We start from the raw sequence: 22,436 nt of genomic DNA, 5'->3' as shown, positions 1-22,436 counted from the left end.
ACTTTCTTCTTTTTCAATCTTTTTATTAGTTTTCAAATTAATACAGATTGATATACAGCATCAATATTTATACATGTAATACAAAGAGATCAGGATAACAATCATAGCATATATAATCATAAAGAACAATAAAATATAAAAAAAATCTGTAGATCCAACGATCTCTTAGTAAATGAATATAATATAAAAGAAAGGAAAGAAAAAGATTTATTATATAAATTAAAAAAAACCAAATCAATAAAAAAAATTGTAAACAATATAAACTAAACAAAAAAAAACTTTTTAATAAAAATGAACAACAAAAAAAAACTGGGCTAAAATTTCTCAGTAGAAACAGAGCAATATTATGTCGTCAAGTCCGTTCCTCCAAGTTGGAAAGTTATTGAAAGGGGATCTACATCATGTGAAAATATTGAATAAATGGACTCCAAATATCTTCAAATTTAAGCGAAGGATCAACAGTACCACTCCTAATTTTTTCCAAATTTAAACATGATATAGTTTGAGAAAACCATTGAAAAGTAGTAGGGGGTATTGGATCCTTCCATTTAAGGAAAATGGATCGTTTGGCCATTAATGTAACAAAAGCAATCATACGGTTAGCGGAAGGAGATAAATGGCCAGACTCTATCCTTGGTAATCCAAAAATTGCAGTGATAGGGTGAGGTTGTAAATCAATCTTCAATACGTTTGAAATAATGTTAAAAATGTCTTTCTATAGCGACTCACCGTCCGGTCAGGCGAACCGGCTTGGCAGTCGGGTCGTGCAGCGTTGGAGCGACGAGGCCCAAGATGGCGGCGGGCCTCGTCTTTCCCGAGCGACGGGGAGAACCCGCGCACGGGAAAGACTTGATGATGTAGTACTTACGTCATTGCCGGTTGCATTGGGCGGGAACAGTCTCCCTTAAAAGGCCCGTGCAAGGCGGGAAAATAAACCAGTTCTTGTTTGACAATCCTTCAACTAGTGTCTTGTTTTATTTCGCGGTAGCAACCGCTACATTGGTGACCCTGATGGTCCAAACGGATTTTGGACCCGCGCAATGGACGACAACGCAGCAGCCAACGCAGTGGCCCTCAAGCTGCCCACCTTTTGGACACTTCGGCCCAGCGTCTGGTTTGACCAGGCTGAAGCGCAATTCCACCTTCGGCAGATCACCTCCGACTCCACGAAGTACTACCATGTGGTTAGCTCTCTGGACCAAGAGACAGCCGCCCAGGTCGGAGACTTCATCCAGTCGCCTCTGGAGGAAGATAAGTACCTGGCTTTCAAAGACCTTTTGCTTCGGACCTTCGGCCTCTCCCGTTGTGAGCGCGCCGCCTGCCTGCTTCATCTGGACAGCCTGGGGGACAGATCCCCATCCGCACTAATGAATGAGATGCTGGCATTGGCCGAAGGACATAAGCCATGCCTGATGTTCGAACAGGCCTTCCTCGAACAGCTCCCTGATGACATCCACCTGTTGTTAGCTGACGCCGACTTCAGCAACCCCCGTGAGGTAGCCGCCCGGGCATCCTGTGGAAGGCCAAACGCGAGAGCGGTTTGTCCGTCGGCCAAATCACCAGGCCGCAAGCCCAACGCCCGCCTCGCCCAGTCCCAGCAACCGAGCAGCCACACCCCAGGAACACAGACGACGACACGGGTGACCAGCTGTGTTTCTACCATCAGAGGTGGGGTGCGGAGGCCCGTCAATGCCGCCCACTCTGCAAGTTTCAGGGAAACGCCAGGGCCAGCCACTGCTGATGGCTATGGCAGCTGGCCGCCGACAGAGCCTCCTATTCGTTCAGGACAAGAAATCTGGACGGCGTTTCCTCGTTGATACTGGAGCGGAGGTCAGTATTTTGCCCCCGACCGGCCGCGACGCTCGTAACAGGCCACCAGGTCCTGTACTCAATGCCGCCAACGGTACAATGATACGGTCTTTCTGCACCCATACACTTCAATTATAATTCAGCGGCAGCCGTTTTACCTGGACCTTTACCCTTGCCACCGTCGCCCGACCACTTCTAGGAGCTGATTTCCTTCAGGCCCACAACCTGTTAGTCGACCTGCGAGAGAAGTGGTTAGTCCACTCTAGCACTTTCCAGACCTATCCCTGGGAGAAGTCAGCCTACCAGCCCCACACCTGGACTCCATTTCCCTTTCTGGCGACGATTTCACCAAGCTCCTAGCCGAATTCCCATCAATTTTGGCACCTCCATTTACAAATTCTAGGCCCAAACACGGGGTACGACACCACATCGTTACTACAGGGCCACCCCTTCATGCCCGAGCACGACGATTACCTCCAGACAAGCTCCGCCTGGCAAAGGAAGAGTTCCGTCACATGGAGGAGCTGGGGATTGCTCGCAGGTCAGACAGCCCCTGGGCCTCCCCACTGCACATGGTCCCCAAAGCCACCGGAGGGTGGAGGCCCTGCGGCGACTACCGCAGGCTGAATGATGCCACAACCCCGGACCGCTATCCCATCCCTCACATCCAGGACTTCGCAGCGAACTTACACGGGGCCCGCATCTTTTCCAAAGTGGACCTCGTTCGGGGATACCAACAAATCGCGGTTCATCCGGATGACGTCCCCAAAACTGCGATTATCACCCCATTCGGCCTGTTCGAATTCCTTCGAATGCCGTTCGGCCTTAAGAACGCCGCGCAGACCTTCCAGCGGCTGATGGACGCGGTAGGCTGAGACCTGGACTTCGTGTTCATTTATTTAGATGACATACTGATTGCCAGCCGTAACCGCCAAGAACACCTTTCCCACCTCCGCCAGCTGTATTCCCGTCTCCGCGATTTCGGCCTCACGATCAACCCAAGTGCCAATTCGGACTTGACTCTATCGATTTCCTTGGCCACAAAATCACCAGCGACGGGGCAACACCCCTACCCGCCAAGGTAGACGCTATCCGCCATTTTGCCCGCCCCGACACGGTCAAAGGCCTACAGGAATTCCTTGGGATGGTCAACTTTTACCATCGGTTCATCCCTGCAGCAGCCCGTATCGTGCGCCCTCTATTCTCGCTGATGGCTGGTAAGGGCAAGGACATCACCTGGAATGACGAGGCTGCGGCTGCCTTCGTTAAGGCCAAAGACGCCCTGGCAGACGCCACAATGCTTGTATACCCTAGGACAGACGTCCCAACCGCCCTCACGGTGGACGCGTCCAACACCGCGGTGGGTGAGGTACTGGAACAGCTAATCGAAGGCCGTTGGCAACCCTTGGCATTTTTCAGCAAGCACCTTAGACCACCCGAACTGAAATACAGCACTTTTGATCGGGAACTTCTAGCGCTGTATCTGGCGGTCCGGCATTTCCGATACTTTCTAGAAGGCAGGCCTTTCGCCGCTTTCACCGATCATAAGCCTTTATCCTTTGCCTTCTCCAAAGTCTCCGATCCCTGGTCAGCTCGTCAGCAGAGACATTTATCCTACATTTCCGAATTCACAACAGATATCCAACATGTCTCTGGAAAGGATAATGTCGTTGCCGATGCACTTTCCAGACTGACCATCCACAACCTGTCCTTGGGTGTCGACTACACGGCCCTAGCTCACGCACAGCAAGCCGACGACGAGCTGCCCAGCTACAGAACCGCAGTCTCGGGCCTGCAGCTCTGAGATTTCTTGGTTGGTCCAGGTCAGCAGACCCTACTTTGCGACATTGCGACAGGTCAGCCCCGCCCTATAGTCCCTGCAGCCTGGCGGAGACGCGTTTTCGACTCAGTACACGGGTTGGCGCACCTGTCCATCAGATCAACTGTCCTACTGGTCGCCAGTAAGTTTGTCTGGCATGGCCTGCGCAAACAGGTCAGTGAGTGGGCCAGGACTTGTCTGCACTGCCAGACATCGAAAATCCAACGACACACCAAAGTCCCGCCACAGCAGTTCGAGCCTACCCGTAGGAGGTTCGACCACATACACGTCGACCTTGTGGGCCCTCTGCCGGTTTCAAGAGGAGCCCGGTACCTCCTTACCATCGTGGACCGGTTCACGAGGTGGCCAGAGGCAACCCCCCTGACTGACATCACGACTGATTCCTGCGCCCGGGCGCTGCTCACAACTTGGGTCTCACATTTTGGTGTTCCGGCCCACATCACTTCAGACAGAGGCAACCAATTCACTTCCAGTCTCTGGGCTGCATTAGCGAACCTGCTAGGGACGCAGCTGCACACCACCACGGCCTACCATCCTCAATCAAACGGGTTGGTGGAACGTTTTCACCGCCATCTGAAATCAGCCTTGATGGCCTGCCTGAAGGGTCCTAACTAGGTTGACGAGCTGCCTTGGGTCCTGCTCGGCATACGCACTGCCCCCAAAGAAGACCTCCGCGCTTCGTCAGCTGAGCTTGTGTATGGAGCGCCCCTAGTTGTCCCAGGGGATTTCATACCTGCCCTTCGAGACCAAGGGGAACAACCCCCAGCAGTCCTACAAAGACTGCACAAGAAGCTTGGCAACTTGGCCCCGATTCCCACCTCGCGGCACGGTTAAGCCCCATCCTGCCAGCCCAAAGAACTACGAGACTGTAAGTTTGTTTTCGTTCACAGGGGCACACCTCGGGCGCCGTTGCAACGACCATATGAGGGACCGTTCCGAGTCATAAGGAATAATGGATCCACCTTTATTTTGGACGTTGGGGGCAGGGAACAGGTTTTCACGACGGACTGCCTCAAACCAGCCCATTTAGATCTGCAACAACCGGTCGAGGTTTCAACACCGCGACGCAGAGGCCGACCCCCTAAGCGGCGGCTGGCACAGCCCGCGGACCTTGGGGACTGTATTGCCGGTTCTGGGGGGGGGGGTTGTGTAGCGACTTACTGTCTGGTCAGGCAAGCCGGCTCGGCAGTCAGGTCGCGCGGTGTCGGAGCGACAAGGCCCAAGATGGCGGTGGGCCTCGTCTTTCCCGAGTGACGGGGAGAACCCGCGCGCGGGAAAGACTGGATGACGTAGTACTTACGTCATTGCCGGTTGCATTGGGCGGGAACAGTCTCCCTTAAAAGGCCCGCGCAAGCTGGAAAATAAACCAGTTCTTGTTTGACAATCCTTCGACTAGCATCTTGTTTTATTTCATGGTAGCAACCTCTACATTTCCAATATTTTTCCAGAAGAGGACAGGACCAAAACATATGTGTCAAAGAAGCCACATTCGATTTACATCTATCACATATAGGATTTATATGGTTATAAGAATGAGCTAACTTATCTTTGGACATATGGGTCCTGTGGACTACCTTAAACTGTATCAACGAGTGTCTGGCACACATTGAAGATGTATTAACTAAATGAAGAATTTTCTTCCAAGTCTCTATAGGTATACATGTCTGGAATTCACTTTCCCATTCATTCTTAATTTTGTCTGATGATTCTAGACATATTTTCAAGTACTGCACTTTCTGTGTACCTGTAACACTTTATTCTGTACACTATTATTGTTTTATCTTGTAGTACCTCAATGCACTGTTGTAATGAATTGATCTGTATGGATGGTGTGCAAGACAAGTTGTTCACTGTACCTTGGTATATGTGACAGTAGTAAACCAATTTATCAATAGGCAAATGGAAAGTGCTGGTCACCACATGTGTGATCAGTGCTGGCCAATGGAGTGCTGGCCAATGGAGTGCTAAGCTAGAGTGTAGCCAATACTGATCACTATATTTGAGAGTAATCATTGAAGGTCACTTTATTTGAGAGTGAGATAATGTGAACAGCCAAAGCTGGGCACAACATCTGAAAATCTTTGTTATTTATTCATTCATGGGAGCTAAGCATTGCTGGATTGTGCGACAGCACTTACTACCCACGTCTAATTGCCCTCAAGTAGTAGTTGACATTGGTCACTACAGCTGAGAATGCTCAGTGCTGACCATTGAGATGGATTATATCTGATAACAGCAAAACCTGGCTAATACTGGGCATTACATTTGAGAGTGCTCTTTGCCAGTCAAGGATCTGTGCAACCGGTGAGCATAAACCTTTGGGAACCCAATCACACAACACTTTTGCTGTTACTGTGGAAACTGCATTTAAAATGCAGTTAAAGAATATACACTTTGGATTAGTAACTTCCACCACTAAGATCTGTGTTAGAATCCAGCCCAGTCTGATACTCAACTGATGATGCAGTCATTCTCATTTCAAAATCCTTTACATGACTTTAATAGGGATTCATCCCTTTTCTTTGTATTTATATAAAATGGTGGTGAGTGATGTAATGCTACAAAGCTCTCCATCCTTGTACTCAACACAAAAGAAACAGTACAAGCCGAGGTGTATGTAACTATCAGCATGTCCAGGGACGTCAGGGTTACCGGGTGAAGAATATTATGTGTACGTAAAACTGGTCCGCGGTGTATACTCCAGAGAGAGCAGAACACTAATTTATCACATGTATCAGAAAGTGTGCTTAACTCAAGTCCACAGTCCATCCCAGACAGCGTTAGAAAGTGGTTCCTAATGTGCATCTCAGACAGTGCCTGACACCAGCCCATGGCGCATCCCAGGTGGTGCTTGATGCTGGTCCGTGGCGTGACCCCGTCAGCACTCAATTCCATGTCCTGAGCAATGCATGACGCCCGTCCACAGCACATCCCGGCAATGCGTGACGCCGGTCCACAGTACGTCCCACGCACGTCCCACGCTAGTCCAGGCAGCGCTCAACACCACTCCACGGTGTGTCCCAGGCAGTGCTCAATGCCATGTCCTGGGCAACTCATGATGCCAGTCCACATCATGTCACAGACAGAAGCTAGTCCCAGGCAGCACTCCTCAGAAGAATACTTTCCTTGTCTCGCCCATCCCTCTCTTCCTAAAGGTTGTTTATTGCTGCTGTAATTGTTTACCCTTGACAGCCTTTTGACTCAATTCAGATCCAAACCTCCAGTATGTTTGTCTGACAGGAGGCAGTGAAGCAGTGAGCTACAGACCATCAACATCCACCCATCCATTGCCTGTGAAGCACTCTTAGAAGACAGGTTATTGAAATGCTTTTCAATGTTATTTCAGCTGGTTGTGGGAACACTGTGTTTCTCAATCATCCAAACCCACTTGCAACCTGATCAGTAGTTCAGATCTTGGATTACAAAACCACTTCCAAGTGCAATATGAAATATACTTTCACGCCAACATTTATATTTGTAGGAGGGAGAAGGGAATTTTGTCCTTGAAGCAAATCCATTGGGTGATGGGAGCGGTTGTAAATGCCCACTAATTCTCAACTTGTTTCAGAGCAAGAACGTTACTGTCTCAAGGGAAGGAAATGGTCAAGAAGCCTTTTCCTACTCTTGGACTCGAAGGGGCTAAAAAGCTAACTTGGTTCTGTAGGGGCAAAATTAATTTCCTTTATTATATGAATAAAAATTTTATTTTATTAGTGTAATATTAAGCCAGCTCCTCATATAAGGGTAAAATTTCCAAGGTACTAATCCAAAGGACAGTACGCAAGTTCTTCCCAAGTCCTGGTCGATATTTAGTCTTTTGTTAACGATATTGTTTGAAGGATATTTGGCTAGGCCGACAGAGTGGCACAACTGGTAGAGCCGCTGCCTCACAGCTCTAGAAACCTGGGTTCAATCTTGACCTCCGGTACTGCCTGTGTAGAGTTTGCATGTTCTCCCTGTGACCATGTGGGTTTCCTCTCACATCCCAAAGACGTGCGGGCTGGTGGATTAATTGTCCACTGTAAATTTTCCGTAGTGTGTAATTGAGTGGTAGAATGGTGGGGGGGGGGGGGGGGGGGGGGGGCTTGAGAAAATGGGGGAGATAAATGAGAATGTGGGGAGAGTAAAAAATAAGATTAATGTAGGATTGTTATAAATGGGTGATTGATGGTCGGTGTGGACTCGGTGGGCCAAATGGCCTGTTTCTGTGCTGTATGTCTCTATGACCAATATTTTAATTTTAATTTTTGATTTCAGTGTTTAAGTTTTAGGGTATTTTTGTTTTAGAAATATACTATTTGCAGTTTGAATCTTTTTTTTAAACAGCTTTTGGATGTTTTTGACACAGAATCTAAGTCAGAAAGTGAGCGAGACTCATTTTAGACAGATTGGGAGACCTGTGAGGTGATGGCTTCTGGTCACTTTGCCGTCTTGCAGGAGATACACAGTATAATATGAATGAGTAGTGTATCCCGAGGACAAAAATATTTCTTAAATAGATGAAAGCACAACAGAAATAAAATTCTGCACATGCTGCAAGTCTGAAATAAAAACAGAAGATGCAGGAAATGCTCCACTGATCAGGCAGCATCTAGGTTGAAATATTGGTTCTCCAAAGCACAAAAAAAATTTTATCTAGGTTTCATGGTTTCTAAATAGAAACCTGGTTTGGATTTTTCAGTTCCTTGTTTCTTAAAAAAAAGGTCAGGTTCGACTTACACAATGGTTAAATAGAAATTGGATACAGATTTTTCAGTTTCTATGTAAACATTCAGTTTTAGTTTACTGATTTCTTTACAAATAGCCAAGGACGTATCTAGATAATGTTGGTTCTTGTTTAACACGGTATGGAGCTAATTTAGGCAAGTTGAATAGAATTATATGCACAATAAGCAGATATTATAAGCAGAGATTTTAATCAGTTACAAATAACACTGTTCGATTCTGTAGCTCACAAGACTGGGTGGCTCATGAGAAGGTGGCCATTGTGAACATGAAGTAGTTCAGGTACTGCCCTGCAACAGTGTTTTCTCTGAATCCAGGCGCATAACCAGCTGTATTCGCACATTCTAAAACAATCTGGGAACTCACACCAGCACCTGCAAGGTTTCACACACTAAATTCTAATCTGTCCCTGACTCCTCTTCTCAACCTTACAAATGGACATTCAGCAAGTGACCATTCTTCATGGAAAGCACAGTTAAATGGAACAAAGGGATTAGCTCCCAACCTGTGGATCTTTTGCTACTGCAAAGCACAAAACTAATAATTAACGCACACTGTGGCTGTCTGGAACTTGTTAGAGATTTGCTACCTTTCAAATCAATGGTCGACTGTCCAATGCAGCAATGGGGGAGTGGGGTGGGACTTTAAACTGAGGCCCTGCCTAGCCTCCATGGTGGATATAAAAGATCCAGATGGTGTTGTTCTGAAGGACAGAATTACAGTTATCCCAAGTACTTTAATCAATATTCAGCCAATTAAAACAAATTATCTGGTTGTTAGCATGTTACTGGACATAAGTGTATGCCGTGTGTAAATTACCCGATGAACTTCCAATGAAGCTGCAGTCTTCACATTTCAAAAAATACTTTAATTGTTTTTGAACTTTTTTTTATATATACACATGCAAGTCATTTCTAAAAAATAAAATGGAGAGAAAACACAAGCATGCTTCACTTGTAAGGACAAGTGTATGCAAGGTTCTAAGTTTGCAGCGTTACTTGACTCCATTAAGTGGCTTTTATTATAATTGAAACCACTCAGGAAAAAAAAATCCTCAATTGTTAAAATACATTCCTATGTCTAGATTGGATGACGTACTTTAGGTATAAAATTAAATTTTCACAGCTGTAGGTTGTATATATCTTAAAGAAATGATTCTGTAAACACCTCACAAGTCAATGCCAGATTACGGCAGCTGTATTATGTTTGAAATTTTATCTTGGAAGTGTTTTCTAATTAAGGGGGTTTAGGTCAAAGCCTAGCACTGTCAGGTACTGAAAGAGGACACTAGAAACTCCAAATAAATTACTCCCATGGCTGGTCACTGTTTGTTCAAAGGAGATATCACATCGAGCTAGTCTGCTGGTTCCAGGGGCATGAAAGATCCATGGCAGTCTTCAAGAGGACTAGACTGTTCTTCTGGTTTGCTGGACAACATTTATTTCTGACTCAGTGCCATTAAATAAAACATTAATACGAGTCACGCATCTCATTTGAGGGACTAGCTTGTGCAAATTCAGTCGATTTCAAAAGGGTGATCGACTAGTTATGAAGCCTAGCAAAAATGTTCCGTGGGTGTGATTTGAAAGGGAAGTTACAAATAAACCTCCTTCCCTTTTCTTCCCCACAAGGCACAGATCAGTGATTGACCAACAATGATTTAGCTCAAAACCTTATAGAGATTAGAATGCTCTACATTGGGCATGTTTGACTTTAAACATGTTTGCATTAGGAGTCAGCTGTGTCTCTCATTGACTCAGAAAACTTGAGCGCAAAGTCCTGTGCTGGACTGAGAAAGTGTTACACTGCCACAGTTGCCATCTTTTGGGTGGGACATTTAACCAAGGCTAGGTCTGCCCTCTCAGGTAGAGGTCGTACTGTCCTGTTTCGGGAAGACCAGAGTTATCACTGGAGTCGAGGCCAACCAACAAGACTAAAATAGATCATCTGGTCTTTATCATATTGCTACTTATGGGAATTTTCTTTTCAAAAATCATCTGCTGCTCTTGATGCTGCTGCTTCTTCTAAGGAATTCCCTCAGAGTTGAGAATGACTCACAGCTACTCCAGCTTTGTGGGTTCTCTGGTGACTGATGAGGCCAGTGACGAAACTACAGGTTCCTCCACCAGTAGGGCAGGTGGTAGCTGACAAAGTGAATGAGTGGGTATTTTCAGAGATGGTCTGCTCTTTCTACCACTTACACAGGACCACTGTGTGCTCCTGGTGCATGATCTCGAGATCCCAAGTGTTCCCTCTCTACTTCAATGGTCATGGGCCAAGGATTCTGAAGAATCAGTGGGGAATAGTGAATATACTTCAAAAATATTCACCATCTCTGAATTATTATAGGATGCCCAAGGTCCTACAGAGGCTGATGATACCAAGATTTCTATTTCTTTTCCTGTTTTGCACCATGTCCTCCATGTTGTCTTCATTAGATTTCTCCTGAGTAGTCAATGGCAACTTTCAGGATCAATATTGACACAAGCAATAGTGTACCAAATGAATATTTCCCAAATGAATAATGATATACATTCATATTTATCCATACCTACTGTTACCTCAGATAAAGGGCGATAGTTTCTTTTCGCTCAGACTATACAACTACACACTTCAAAATAATCGGTGTTTGCCATCTGTGTCAAAAGTGGCTGATTTTTAAATGTATACTCCTAAATAAAATAATTTTGTACAAAGATGTTATAGGATTGCCAGCCATTGCAAGAGCATAACAAGAAAAACACAAGAACTAGAAGCAGGAATAGGTTATTTGACACTGTGTGTGCCCCACCTGTCAATATGATCATTGCTGATTTTTTGCATCAGTACTACTTGCCTATGCTAATTCCATATCCTTGATTCCCTTAATATTCAAAAATATATTAATCTTTGCCTTCAATATAGTTTAAAAAAACCCACAGAAAATGCTGGAGATATTCAGGAGGTCAGGTGGCATCTGTGGAGAGAGAAACAGAGTTAATGTTTCAGGTCTCCAACATTTTCTGCCTCGAATACACTCAATTACTGAGCTTCTGTGGCCCTCTTGGCTAGAAAATTCAAGATTCACCACTCTTTGGGTGAAGAGATTTCTTCTCCTCTTAGTCCTGAATGGCCAGCCCATGACCCCTGGCCAAGATGATTCTGCCAGCCAGGGGGAAGTATCGCCCCTATTAATTACCCTGTCAAACCCTGGAAGAATTTTGTTAAATATATATTATTATTACCTTTTGTTCCTTATACTCCAGGCATTATAAATCTAATCCACTTAATCTCCTCTCACAGGGCAAGCCCGACCCATCCCAGTAATCCATCTGGTAAACCTTGCTGCACTACCTCTGTTTGTAAGTAGATCTTTCCTTAGATAGAGAGACAAGATCTGTACATGATCTTCTTGGGATGACCTCACCAGAACTGTATATAATTTCAGTGAGACATCTTTATGCTTGTACTCAAAGCCCAACAAACCATTTGCCTTCCTAATTACTTGTACAAATATGTACCTTAAAAGGAGGAGCTGCATACATAGCATCTTCAAAACTTAATGCATTCTCCACGCTTTATCTCACACCATTTAGTCTGAGCAACACAGATGGTAGCATGTGCAAATGTTGTCAGCCAAAAGGCACCCCAAAGACCTGAATTACTATTCAGAGGAATACATTCTTGTTTGTGGGAGCTTGGTGTACATGCCGGCTGCTATCACAAAAGTACTTCATAGGTTTTAAAGTGACTTTGGGTTCTGCAAGTCTTGACAACGCTATACAAGAGCAAAACCTCTGTTTTCTTTGACCTCTGCCAGGGAAATAAATGCAAGAGCAAGAGTGAGAACATGTGCAGCTGTGCACTTTGCTACTTATCATTGTGGAACCGTCAGCCACACTGAGCCAACACGCGTTTGTTTTAAACATCAAAAACATTATTTTATTTGGGGGATACTTGGTGATTGAATCCTCAATATTGTTTACTCTGCCACCAACAGCAAATTAAAGCATACGTTTTTTTTCAATTAAGAATTTGTTTTTAGCCTTTAAAGTTCAGCCACAATTTCCTGAGATAAGCATGCCTCAATAACACGGCTTAACATTACTTCTCCACAAATCCCATAAGCTCAGTAACCCCATGAAAAACAAGCATACTTCCTTTCCCCTACTTGGAGCCCTCTGATTTGCTTTGGTAAGGCTACCCAGTTTGAAACATCTGTTTTCTTGGTTTGTGCGAGAGCAGTGCAACAGATTATAATTCTCTTGGCCGTGCTTAAGGTGAAACTTGCATTACCTTGTTCTGGCAGTTCCTCCCTCCCCCTAGAAACACAGGGTCACAGCATGGAGCTCCCTTAAGACAGTTATTGGAAAAGGCATCCCATGGCAATGTGTAAATGAAGCGCACTTTGTTTTACTTCTGGTTACTGGCTGAATTGGGAATGACAAGAATTAGGAACCGAATATGGCTATTTCCAGATCCTGAGTGTGCACCATGAACAATTTGTAATACCACATGCGTTGATCTCTTCTCATCATCCTGTAGAGCTCCGGGAGGTGGGGACACAGTTAATTGTCTTGCCAAATTTGTGTAATTTGTTCAGCTCTGGGTTTTGTTATTAAAAAGATCCCATGTCTTATCAATTCAGTCTGGGTTGGAGCATTTCAGTTATCAGGAGGTACTGGACTGGCTGGGTTTGTTTTCTCTGGAGTGGAGGAGGCCAAGGTGGCGGGGGCACCTGGGAGAGGTGTATAAAATTAGGAGGGGGATAGATAGGGAAAAATAATAAAAATCTTGCTCCCTGGTGGAGATGTCAAGAGGGGCATAGATATAAGGTGAAATGTGGGAGGTTTAGAGGAGATCAGAGGGGGAATTTTTGTCCTCACATAGAGGTTGGTTGGAGTCTGGAATATGGGCTGCCTGAAGAGATGGTGAAGGCAGAAGAAACATCTGGACAAGCACTTGGATTGCCAAAGGCTATGAACCTAATGGGAGTAAATGGGATTGGTGTAATAGGCACAAATAGGCACTACATGCGTGTTTCTTTGCTGTACAACTATGACTCTATGAGCTGCCCCTAATCAAACCTGAACACTGCTGAAGACTGAGAGCACAAGGGAAGGTCACGATCAGACTTAGTAAAGTTGCTTCCCCCCTCCAGTAGAAAAAGCTGCCTGGCATTCTTTTCCCAACCTTTGGGGCCGAGGGAAAATATTTCCTCTCTGGAGAGTCAAGAACAAGGAGGTATGTAGAGCCTTAAGACTAAAGCTAGGCTATTTAAAAGTTATGTCACTCAAAGGGTTCAGCAAATCTAGGACTCACTCTTCCAAAAAGCGGATGAAGTTGGGGATCAGTCAACTGAAGTTTACAAAGCAGCGATAAATTTCTAATGGGCAAGGAATATAGGACCAAGGTGATTGGATGGAGTTAAGAGGCAGATCAGTCATGCTCTAGTTGAATGGCAGAACACATTTGCGAGGCTAAGTGGTCCACTGTCCTTATGGTCCATGCATATCCAATGCCCACTTATGCATACAGCTCAAAAATTACCAGCATCCTCAAATGTATGCATCAATTCATTTAGCTTAATTGTGGGGTTGGGAGGGAGGGGAGGGGAGGGAAGTGGAAAGAATGCATTAGGGAGGGAAAATAAAACTAGACCAGAAGAGGAGAGGAGATCAGAAAACTGATGATATGTCCATGTGGATGACTAAACATGGAAACAGGAGGCAGGAGGGGAAGTTTTATTATAATTAAACATCCTATAATTAAACATCCAATCATACACACGTCCATCACAGAGCACCAGACAACATTCAGGAGTCGGCCTCTTGATTAAGTCCCCTCACCCCTGTTTTGTTCCATGACAATGAGGCAAGAGTAATGACTACTCAGGAGCCATGGCTTAGTTTATTTTTGTAGTCTTGCCCATTGACTTCATTGGCAGGGGACACGTCATGCGAAGTCACTCATGCAGAAGTCTCATGTACAGTGGTACACTGCATCCGGAAGATACGTCTTGTTAGAAAATACTTCTGCTTTTTTTTAAAGAAAGATTTATTCAATGCACCAAAGCCACATGCTGAAAGCTGGATTATGGAGCTCATCTTTCAAACCTGAGCCCTTAATGCAGTGAACACAGAATTTCTTTTTCAAGTTACAAAATAAACACATCTTTCCTGTCTTATAGTATTTGCTGGAACAAGTTTTTGTGTGTGCATTTGTACTGATCAAGGTGAGAGATTGCTGACAGGGTAATGAAACACATTCTTTCCTGAAGTGTTTGACAGCATCAAGCAATCCCAGGACAGAGATATACAGCTTATGTAAAATTCATCACTCCTCCTTCACTGCCCCTATAATGCACCATTGCCCAACCACAAGGACCATAGTCTGCAGTGTTTTAGTTTAACACTCTCGCATCAGGCAAGTCTTAACAACCTCCCTGAAGGAAGCTGCCCGATTAGCTTCCCACTAGGGTCTGTTTGAGGTTCTACACCGAGATCAATGAGGCATTCAAGTTAACATGGCCTAAGCCCTTGGGAGACAAGAAGCTATCAAAGAAAAGTGGCTCACTGGCTGGTCGGTCTGGGCACAAGCTCATACCAAAGTCCATAAGCAGAAAACAGAAAATTCAAATCCTTTGCATCTCCCAGAGCCCTCTTTCTTTGGAACATTATAAACTAAAAGAAATGTTTTTTTTAATATAGTCACTGCCTGGATTGATAACTACTGAAGTGCTCAATAGGCCTTTTAATTTCTCCTTTATGGTGTGATGTTATGCTGGGTTTCAGCTGTTTGATATTGACCTACTTACAGCCTCGGCTGCTTGCAATCTCACAAAGATAGAAAGGAGGAAAGACAGAAGGAAGGTGGATGATGGAGACATGCTGGAGGTCAGATGTCAGTGCATTTGATAGTTGTCTCCACCCTTGGACTCACCATCGAGTTCAACAGTGGAGTAGTGATGTGTGAAGAGGGGTTCCAGATGTTCTTCACACCCAGCCCTCAGCTTTGTGTCAGAGAGGGTCAGTGTGCAAAAGGGACTCACTTCATCTGAAAAAGGTGTGTGTTCTGGTTATTTTAGTTTTTTAAATGTGTTTTACATTTTATATTTGTAAAAAATACTTAAATCTATTGGAATAGTTTTTAAATGCCTTTGACTATCGGAATTGGGTGTGGCGGTTTAGCTTGTTTGGCTGCTGGCAATCAAAAAAAGTATGGTGGCAAATCCGGGCAGAAACCCTGGTCCAGAACATTCCAAAAACATTTAACGGCCTTTAAGATTGTAAATTGCAGTCATCTCAGTAATGTAGGAAAATAATGTAGGCAATTTATGCACAGCAAGGTCCTATGAACACAAATAGAACAGTCCAGGTAACCTCCATTACTGATGGTTATTAATTAGGACACTAAGGAGAACTCTCCTGTTCTTATTCCAACAGTATGCCTGACACCTTTACACATTTTGTGCCTACATTTATGCTCAAACATCTGGATTTGGACTTGAGCTCACATTGTTCAAACCCTAGAAACAAGGGCGCTACCAATCAAATGACAACAGATTTCTACCAGGGTAAAAAAAATTACCTGTAAAAATCCCTGTCATCCCTCTCATTTGATCAACATCATCCAAAAGAGTTTACGCTGACCAACTTTTTGAATGTAATAGAAAATGTTTAGCTAGATGCTTTTCCAAAAAGAGGTTGTACTGTAATTTACAATGATTAATTTCTCAGTTGTAAAATATTAGTTAACTTTGGTATCATGGTTAATTATGAGATCAGATTTCAGGCTCCAGTGGAACAATGGACAGATGTTTATAAAAGTAGCAATATAATATCATCCAAGTTTCAGGTAAGTTTGGTGATTTGAAGGAATTTTCTCATACACCAGAGCAGTGCAAGGGCAACTAATGGTACCTCAACTAACAGCAGGATGAAACAATGTTTCAGAACTGTCTGAGGACTTTTGTCACGGTTAGCCTAACGCTATTACTATGCCAGCGATCCAGGTTCAATTCCGGCTGCTGCCTGTAAGGAGTTTGTACGTTCTTCCCGTGTCTTCGTGGGTTTCCTCCGGGTTCTCCGGTTTCCTCCCACATTCCAAAGACATACGGGTTAGGAAGTTGTGGGCATGCTATGTTGGCGCCGGAAGCATGGCGTCACTTGCGGGCTGCCCCCAGAACACTATGTAAAAGGTGCATTTCACTGTGTGTTTCGATGTTCATATGACAAATAAAGATGTCTTATAAATACAGAATGAGAAAACTGCCCTGTGTGACAGGGCTCCTTGGAGTAATACACCAAAGAAAGCAACCAAAGGAAAATCAGGTGGAATGAAATGTTACCAGAATTTTGATTGATTTAAATATATAAAAATTCCCTTGTTTAGCAGCTTTAATGTGTTAGATACATAGCAAATGGTGGGATGGTATCTTCTGTGTCCTTTGTAGGCTTAATGGACCAAATGCCTTTTCTCATGCTTTCTTGTGTTATTTACTCTGGACTTGCTCAACAATGCTACTAATAGAGGCTTCCATACCTTGGTAACGTGGAGGAGTACTGGGGTTCCAGCTCTTCAAATCTTGGTCGACCATTTGGTCCTTTAACAGGAACTTGTACCTGTGAACAAATTTAATGAATGTTAATGACATTTCAAGGATGTAGCATGGACATAACCAATGGATGCATCAGGCAAGCCTTAATCGAACATAAAAATCAGGCATAGCATAAATGTACAATAAGTATCCTTTCAAACAAATTAATCAGCTTGCCAATTTAACCAAATTATCTAATCAATTCTATCGACCAATCTAAGCAGCCAAAATATCAGCTTGTTGTATAACTAAATTCAGTTAACCATTTCAACTCACTTAACTTAGCAGTGAGCCCAGTTAGCTCATCAACCAACAGGTAACACAGCCAAGTATATCTTCTGAATAAACCATATCCACATTAATCAGCTATTTGTTGTACAATGTGTACAACTATAGCAAGGTTTCTTCAACAGCACTCCTCAAAGCTGTCACTCCTACCACCAAAAGGACAAAAGCAGAAGATGCATACGAAAAACCATTACCTCCAGAATCTCATCCAACTCAAACATCTTGAATATATATTCCTAGTCTCTACCTAACCGCCACATTAAAACATATTCCACAAATGTACCACATTTCTGACATGTCATTGGCTCACCATATGGAGAGGGTAATTAATAAAAAATCCAACCAGGCCCAACTTAATCACTCAGCCATCCAATCAGACCAGCCCAATCATTCGCTAACAAACTCAATTGTTCAACCAATTCAACTCACTTGAATTCCTGAAACCATCAATCCATAATAAAACATAAGGTTAGGTGTCAATATTGGTACAATAGACAGTGATGGTCATATTGGAGCAATGGCCCACAGTGTGACAGGACACAGCTTTGATTCCAATTTTGAAAATTTACTTAACTATTTATTTATTTAAGAATACTGACACAGAGCATGAATGGCAAATTCATACCAGAGTTATCCACCTCATTTCCATCAGATAAGCACAAAAAGTTTGAACTTGTAGGTCACTGTAAAGAATGAAAAGGCCAAACAGCACAATCATTGTTGGATTAATGCAGTGTAAAAGATTTGAGGCCAAGCAAGGACAGTGGGTTGGATTATGTTAGATTGAGTGATCTTCTTTTCCCAGAGAGTTGGAAGCTGATGGAATACTTTGCCAATTGGTGGATTGTGCGTTGATCCTCTGTACACATTGAAGAAGTTGGGCCAATTCTTGATAGGGGTAGAGGTCACAGTGTATATTAAGCAAGTGATTTTATAGAAAGTACTTGTTCCAGGTGATCGCCAAGGCTAAGTTTCATTATTTGGCTGAGGGCAGAGACATATTTTCCAGAGTATTTTTACCATACAATGGCCTTGGACCCTTCTCGATCTTTTGTTTTTCTCAGGAGACTGTGAGACTAGGGTTAGAAGTGTTTAAATATGATGTACCGTCCATCATGATGTATGCGAGGCTTGATTGAGCAGCCCATTGTATTTGTATGTTTGTATTATATTTGGACCCTGATCTAGGAGGAAAATTTGTGAGTAGATTGCAAATATCCCAATTTACAATATAAATTTCACTGACATTAAGCATGGATTTGAGCTGTTTCCTGGTTTATGTGAAAATTTTAAATAATTGTTTCTGTCCATATCCAATGCAAGGGTTTCAAAGGTTAAAATTCTATCAACCCAAGTGAGTAACTGCTTTGATATACGACATGAGCCTAAAACAAAACATTTTGGTAAAGTTATATCTTTGAAAACAAAAGAGATGTTAAAATTGGTCACAAGTTAAGAAAAAGATACACAGCTTAAAAACAGTACAACTTTAGCTACATTTTAACCATTCAATTGATCCAACAATGATCTACTTGATACGGCACCTATACTCTGCTCTTGTTGGACCAAAGTTAAGTAAATTATGACACAGTTAACCAAATGTAATTGCAGAGGAGGAATGAGAGAACAGAGGAGGCCATTCTGCCCCTAGAACCTATTCCACCATTTGGTTTGAGAGCACAGCCAATGAGCATCTTAATCCACCTTGATCTTGTAAATGTTAACATCATGTCCAACAATAACCTTAGTTTGGAATTTTTCATGTGACCTGGGGCTAACATTTTATTTATTACCACCAATTGATTGAAGGTGTGATAGCTATTTTGTTCCAAAGACTATAAATGAACATCTGGAATCATGATAACCTTATTCTTGCCCTCTGCTTGCCACAAGAATTCCCCAGACCCTGCTGCCAAAAAATATAAAACGAACAACACTTTGAACCATCTGTATAATAGATACCAGCAGGCTCAGCTCAATGATAAAAAAGTGGCCTGCAGAAGTGAGACAGTTGTTTTCCCATTGCTGACTGAAGGCTCCCTTGCACACTCGCTCTAAGTGAAGAGTTAGTAATGAGAAGGAAAGTCCCTTCAGATAACCCACAATCTCTGCTTGAGGCTTGTATTAGCAAGTGTGAGATCAAAAATTCATACTAACGTCAGACCCTGTCAGCATGCACAGTGTTTTTGGGAACATAAAGCAGAGGATTGCTGAAGGTGGGGAAAACATGATTTCTGTGCCAAGCAACTCTAGAGTTAATGTTACAACAAAATTCACCCAAGACATAAGCCTGCAGACAAAATATATTAGAAGAACATATAATCTTCCAAGAAACAAAGTTGAGGCTTTAAACTGAAGGTCCAGATGCATTGATTTGATTATCATATTGACAATTTAACAAGTAGTGGGTTTTAGTTTAGCTTGTTAATTTTAGTACGAAAACTTTAAAAAATTGTTATTATGAATATGTATGAATTATGTACCACTGATTTAATTTTCAATATGAAAGAGATTGATTGTTTTGAATTATCATATAAAGTATCGATTGAATAGATGCATTTTGACTTAGGTGGAAGAAGTGGGTAATGTCTGTTTAAGCAATTACTTAAACAGGCAAAGCATCGAAAGATACGGTCCTAACATGGGCAAATGGGATCAGTGTAGATGGGCAAAATGGTCAGCATGGATGCGGTGGGCTGAAGGGCCTGGTTCTATGCAGTACAACTCTATCATTACATTGTATGCAGTCATCTTTAAAGGTTGGCAGATAAATTAGTCAAGGCTGGGGAATGAAAATTTACTGTACAAATCTGCAAGAGTCAGTCAAGACCATTTCTATTCTGTTTTCATTGACAGGGCGCAATACTTCAAACTTTACTTCAAAATGTTTGAGATTTCCATAACTGTAAATAAAAAAAAAGATTGATTAATAATAGTGGCAGCACTTTACTTTAGGGGCAATTACTCATATCAATCCTATAGTCTCTTAGTCTAATTTGCTTGCACAGGCTGTAATATTTTTGGTTGCTCCTACCCTACAACAACTTGCATTAGTGGTGTGCTATTACATCCAGACAGATCTCCCATAGTTCTTCACAGGTAAGACAACATTGAGTGGACACCAAGCAAGAAGAAGGTAGTAGGAAGGCCAAAAGCAAAGTTACAAAGTAGAGTCTTCAGAAGGCTTTTGAAGGTAGGTGGAGAAGTAGGGAGAAAGGAAGTCTTTTGTGATCTCAAAACACCCCAAAGGGCTTTACAATCATTAAAGTATTCTTGAAGAAGGATAGCAGCCAATTTTCACATGTATGAGTCACACAAACAGCATCATATAATGATCAGTTTTCCATGATATTGACTGAGAGATATATATGTCAGAAACACAGTAGGGAGATTGTTTGTGGGATTGTCTGGGCTTACTTTTGATGGCTGACAGGGCTTTAGTAAAATGCCTAATCTGAGAAATGTCACCTCTGAAATTTATGCAACCATGCATGACAAGGAGAAACAAAATGCCAGGAAAATACATTTCCCTCTTCATGCCATCCGTCACCCACTCAATTGAGTAATTAATTTTCTAAAAGAATCTGTTTCAATTCTTCCACAGATATTTTCAGAATATTATTTTAAGATTCAAATTTGATATGACCTCACTCAGTAGGGCTAGGAGCTTCATGTTTCTTTTTGTTCAGTGTAAGGGGGAAAATTGACAACACAGCTTGAGTGGTACAAAACAATTTGAATTGTTTCGCCATTTCACTGTCAGTCAGGCAATCATGTGTCAGCGCGAAACACAAATATTTGCACTGATAAAGATTTTATATGCCTGGTGGCAAACAAGCAGCCTCCATGCACCTGCAAGTATGCAGTTTCCATGCATGAATGCAAGTATTCCAGTGACTGGATTGGGCACTGAGCCAGAAACAGGTGGGAATTGGTGTAGTGCACAAGTAGTCTTCAGTGAATGCAAGGGCGACATGCAGAGAAACTGGCTTGAGGCAGAAGAAAGTGGCCAGTAATCACCGCCACTTGCTTCAGGTACATGTATACTTGTTGATATACACGTATTTTACCAGTATATAGCAGGCATGTGTTTGGCAAGTTTATATTTGGATCTTATTGTGGCTTTCTTGGTAGCACTTTTGTGGTGCAGGTTATGCGCCCCGCTCCAGAGATTGTGATGGTGAGTATCTGCCTTGTATTGTGGATGGTGAAGTGCTGCCAAATTGCTGTCGTTCAGTTCTATAACCTTGGGTTGATGAAGGAATGATGACACATGTTTAACGAAATGGTGTGTAACTTGGTGGTGTGGTTCCCGTATACCTGATGCTCATGACCTTCTAGGTGGCAGAGATTGTAAGTCTGGGAGGTGGCAATAATACTGTTTCTCTTTCCACAGATGCTGCCTCACTTAGGTTCATACAACACAGAAAAAGGCTCTGCAGCTCACCAAGTCCACACTGACCATCAATTACTCTAATCCCATTTTATTCTCCCCATATTTCCATCCATTTCCCCAAGTTCTACTATTCATCCACACACTGGGAGCAATTTACAGTGGCCCATTAATCTACCAACCTTTGGGACGTGGAAGGAAACTGGAGGACAGGGAGAACGTGCAAACTCCACACAGGCAGCACCAAAGGTCAGGATTGAACCTGGGATGCCGGAGCTGGGAGGCAGCGGCTCTACTGGCTGCGCCACTTTGCCACTAAGGCTTCCCAGCATTTTCTGTTTTGGTTCCATTATGCTTGTGCAAACGGGGGGGGGGGGTGGGGTCGTGGGGGGGGGGAGCATAATGGACATGTCTGTGTGTCAGGTGGAGAAGATGACTGGGAAAGAGCTCCTCAGCACTGGCAGGAGAATTACTGGCAAACAGCAAGAGGTAGAAAGCATGGCAAGAGGGAGACACAGGGAGGAAGGGAAATCAACATTTGAAAAGGGAGAATAAAGTGGTGGGAAAGGTAGATATGAAGAGTGAATCATGAATAAAATTAGGCAAAAGATATGCAAATGATATTTCCTTTTCGTATGACCGTAGGATCAAGAAGAATGTGCTTTTGTCACAAATATTCAAGGAATAAAGATCTTATCCAGGAGTAATCTCTGTAAAAAGATTTAACAGATTCTCTGGGACTTTTATTTATTTGGTAAAAGACTTCAACATCTAGTTTTCTTTAGTCATGTAAATGATTTATA

General features: G+C 43.2%; 1 protein-coding gene across 2 annotated transcripts in view; it reads right to left on the bottom strand.

Annotated features, from left to right (window-relative positions):
* Positions 1–22,436, bottom strand: part of LOC127577496 (partitioning defective 3 homolog B-like) — a 787,668-nt gene that overhangs the window by 27,785 nt on the left and 737,447 nt on the right. Inside the window, exons 22-23 of one of the 2 annotated variants that reach the window (XM_052028736.1) lie at positions 16,898–16,977; positions 10,754–11,330 (exon numbers count right to left, since the gene is read on the bottom strand). In XM_052028736.1, the coding sequence (XP_051884696.1) occupies positions 11,312–11,330; positions 16,898–16,977 (99 nt within the window). In that variant the 3' untranslated portion in view covers positions 10,754–11,311. Of the gene's footprint in view, positions 1–10,753; positions 11,331–16,897; positions 16,978–22,436 lie in introns of those variants that run through there. The other variant, XM_052028727.1, reaches the window with a different exon arrangement.

The sequence above is a fragment of the Pristis pectinata genome, chromosome 1 (genome assembly GCF_009764475.1).
Source record: "Pristis pectinata isolate sPriPec2 chromosome 1, sPriPec2.1.pri, whole genome shotgun sequence".
Lineage (NCBI taxonomy): Eukaryota > Metazoa > Chordata > Chondrichthyes > Rhinopristiformes > Pristidae > Pristis > Pristis pectinata.
This window is presented reverse-complemented; position numbering and strand designations above follow the sequence as displayed.